General features: G+C 36.5%; 1 protein-coding gene across 1 annotated transcript; it reads left to right on the forward strand.

The window, feature by feature from the left end:
• The first annotated feature begins 753 nt into the window (after window positions 1–753).
• On the forward strand, window positions 754–1,877 carry LOC131166107 (LOB domain-containing protein 1-like). Its single transcript, XM_058124399.1, has 2 exons — window positions 754–1,284; window positions 1,389–1,877. Exons 1-2 carry the CDS (start codon window positions 1,105–1,107, stop codon window positions 1,734–1,736), a joined length of 528 nt encoding a protein of 175 aa, XP_057980382.1. The 5' UTR covers window positions 754–1,104; the 3' UTR covers window positions 1,737–1,877.
• Window positions 1,878–4,123: the final 2,246 nt, after the last annotated feature.

The following is a 4,123-nucleotide window of genomic DNA, read 5'->3' on the forward strand; positions in this document are numbered from 1 at the left end:
CCCGGGGTGTACTCCGGGGGATCGCTCCGATGCCTAAGTTAGGGATTGACTTGAGAGGTTTTTTATGCAACAGTAAAGTAGAGTTTTTAATGAGATACCTTAGCCTCTTCTCTGAATCCCCATTTATAGTGATGGAGTTTGACCCAAGGGCGATGTGTCATTTATTAGCGAATTATGGCGCAAACGTGAATCGCTCCTGTTGTTATAACGTTGGCGTAGATTGCTCTAGTCATCATGGAGCTGGCGTCAATTGCTCTGCCTGAACAGTTGACTTAGGTGGTAATTGCCCTCATCAATGCTGGGCTCCAGTCTCCTTTGGATTTATGATAAGTGATATATTTGAGGTATATCAAATTTAGTCCAACATAACTCTTTCTGAATCTTAAAAGTTTTGACCAGGTTATCAAAACAAATGAAAATTATAAAATTTGATTTTTAATTTTTTTACTAAATAAATAAATAACGGCATCAAAAACAAAAAAAAAAAATAGATAATAAAAAAAAGTATTTTAGATTTTTTTTTTTTTTTTTTTTAACCGTAGAGAAATAGAAAGAAAAACAGAAAACAGTAATTATATCAAACAAGCCTTAACCAATAACAAGCTTTTGTATTAATGGTGGGGCTCACTTAAATGTTATGCGACCCATAAATTTCGACCATTGACTTGGCATTTCACCACATGAAGACTCTGATAACAAAGCAGAAAGAGTCATGGAGCCTCGCTGTATCCTTTGATGTCTGGTTATTGAACGGTCAATGACCTCAGAAAACCCGTCCAAACTAAAAACCATTTGAACCATGTCCAGCTTCACCCCACTTAAGGCGTCACGTTTTTCACAACTCGCCAGTATTGATCTTGAAAGAAGCTGCCCTCAAGCCGCCGCCTTCAATTCCCCCTCCCATTCAATTTCCTGCTACCACTGTGTCATTTTATGAAGCAAAGCAACAAACATTAAGTCAGCATTCCCATTAACGGGCAATGGGCATATGCACGCCAACCAGCTTCTATATATTTACCTTGCTTCTTGGACTCGCCTTTACTACGCCCGCCCCTTGATACGACTCCTGGAATAGTTTGTTATAATCAATAAATTAATTCAAACATGAGTTTTGCCGTGTCCGCGCGAGGCAGGACCCATCAACCCTGCGCAGCCTGTCGAATGCTGCGCCGGAGATGCGACGCCAGCTGCATTCTCGCACCCTATTTCCCCGGCGAAGCAGTCGAGATGTTCGCCGGCGTGCATAAGGTTTTCGGTGCCAGCAATGTCATCAAAATGATTCAGGTATGTGCAACCGTGTACATTAAATATTAATTAATGGTTAATTAATTCCTCCATTTCAACTTTTCTATTTCTGACAAATTAACGTATATGTATGTATTATGAAGATGGTGGAGGAGAGCATGAGAGAGGATGCAGTTAAAGCAATAGTATACGAAGCGAGGGCGAGGCTGAAGGATCCCGTATACGGCAGCACGGGTGCCATTTTCTACTTGCAGAAGACTGTTGAGGAGCTCAAAATGCAACTTGAATGGGCGACGGCACGGGCTTCGGATCTGCAAGAACAAAGAGATAGTTTGTTGGGGATTCTGATGAATGTTCATCAGCTTAATGATTTTGTGGTCCCAATCCCAGCGAACGAGCCAGCCTTTAGTGGTAGCAGCTTCTCTGTGGATGACACAGTGATGGGCTGCGATCCCCTTAACTTTTCTCTAAAATGTGACTGGAGTTTATGAGCATCGAGGAATGACCCCCGAGCTGCAGGCATTTGGTTAATTTAACTGGTTACCAGGTTTAGAGGGAAACTGCGATTGTACGGTGGAGCCTGGGATTACTTTATTCAACACAAAATGATTAAAAAAAGAACAGAGAGAGAGAGAGAGAGAGAGAGAGAGAGAGAGAGAGAGAGAGAGAGAGAGAGATGTATTGGGAGGAGGTGGGGAACACATACAATTAGGTTTGGAAACGACCTTGTGTCCAAATGTGGCATGTCGAAATACCAATGGGTGTGTTCTTGTGGTATTGTGGGGTCCAGTTGAAGGGAGAGGGCGTTAACAAAGAGTGCCCCATTGAGTTTTTTCCCGTTTTATAATTAAAAATAAATAAAATATAAAATAATACTCTGTACAGGGAATTTTTTCCCAAAATAATGCTCACGTAATCTCGCAGCTTCATGCTGCGAGATTTAAACTGGTGGCCACTCTGCCATCGACGCGTGGCAAAGAAAGAAACAGGGGTAACGTGACGTGTGGCGACGGGTGAAGAAATCTCGTAGGTCTAACCTGCGAGATTTGAGAAGCGATCGAACGGAGAGGCGACGCGTGGCTGCAAGGTTATGAGCGATCGTGACACGTGGTGAATCTCGCAGGTCCAACCTGCGAGATTTGAGAAGAGATCGAACGGAGAGCGTGCCACATGGTAAATCTCGCAGGTCCAACCTGCGAGATTTAAGAAGCGATCGTACGGAGAACCTGTGGGGTGAACTTGTCCTCGTTGCATTGTAAATTATAAAAACAGAGGCTCATTTTAAGTCATTTTTCTGGGTTGGCCTTAAAGAAGAACCACAACACGCCAGTCACATTCAACAACTTACCAGCTCTCCAACACAATGAACCCAACCACAAAACGATCTGGTGTTTCAACACCAACAATGCTGAAGCCTAAAGGCTATCAAACATAATTTGCTCAAATAACGCCAGTAAAACTTAACTTAAAACTTGCTTTCAAGGATTGGCTGCATCACTCGCAATTATATATATATATATATATATATAATATTTTTATGTAAATATTAGGAAATTTCAATTATCTAAAAAAATACATGCTTATCTGGAAAAACAGATACTCATACTGCTTATATTAATTAAAAACCAAAAGAGAACCTCTTCATCACTCATCAAACATGACCCTTTTGCCTTTCTAAATTCCAAATTTAGAAAAAGGGAAAACAGACGAGCAGAAGCATATTTGGTGAGTTGATATGGAGATGTTGAGCACCTTGATTTGAAAATTTCAACTCAAAATTTGTTGGATCACAAAGCTTCTCCTAAACCCTACTCTATAAATACATAGCTAGCTAGAGTCTATAGGAAGAAGATTCAGCTTCTCTGCAAATGCCCTCGACTTCGAGTTTTTTCCCGTTTTATAATTAGAAATAAATAAAATATAAAATAATACTCTGAACAGGAAACTTTCTTTGAATAAGTATTTACATAAAAGATATTATTGATTATGAATAAGTATTTTGTAATAAAAATTTGGATAAAATCGAAAAAAATATTTCAAAATATGATTCTAACCCCAGAATTTACAAAAAAGACTACAAAATTTCGTATAATTAAATTTTATTGACGAAATGAATATTTTGTTAGTTAAAGTCGGTCTGCATGTGGAATAATAAAATTTGTCTTTAATAAAATGATATTTTAAAACTCATGGATTAGAGACCGAAAAATTTTTTTGAATTGAATGTTTTGATGCTTTGTACCAACTAATTCTTTAAGTATGACAAAAAAAAATTTAGAAGAAATAAATTTTCAATAAGTTATAAAAATGCCTAATAATTATACTGCTGCAAAATGTTTATTGGATGTAATATTTAAAATTAACAATTAAACATTTTGCAAGACAAAGTTAAATTTATTATTTAAATTTTAATTTTAATTTTTAAAAAGGGAATTAACAATTTAAATTTTTAAATTTATTATTTAAATTTAAACTTTGCAAGACAAAGTTAAACATTTTGAAAGATAATAGCAGCATCAATACCTCTTTGTACGTCTTAATTTTTTTGTTTTTACTCTTTTTTATTATAGTTTGACTATCCGCATACTAAACCAAATATTTTGACCAATCCTTTTGGTGTTTGAAAGTAGGATTTGGGTCAAATTGGATTATTGTTAGATTGCTTTTTTGTCTTAGTCACCCATTCATATTTAATTAGAGAATGTAGAGAAAACCATACTAAAGTTTTTGTAATTATACAAATTTAAATTGAAATGCAAAATTAACGATTCTTACATGTTGTAACTACATGCTCTTTGAACTTTAAATTTGGATAGTTAATTAAAGTATAAGTTTAGAGAAATCATGAAATAAACTTTAATTAAGGATATACATACTC

The sequence above is a fragment of the Malania oleifera genome, chromosome 10, assembly GCF_029873635.1.
Source record: "Malania oleifera isolate guangnan ecotype guangnan chromosome 10, ASM2987363v1, whole genome shotgun sequence".
NCBI lineage: Eukaryota > Viridiplantae > Streptophyta > Magnoliopsida > Santalales > Ximeniaceae > Malania > Malania oleifera.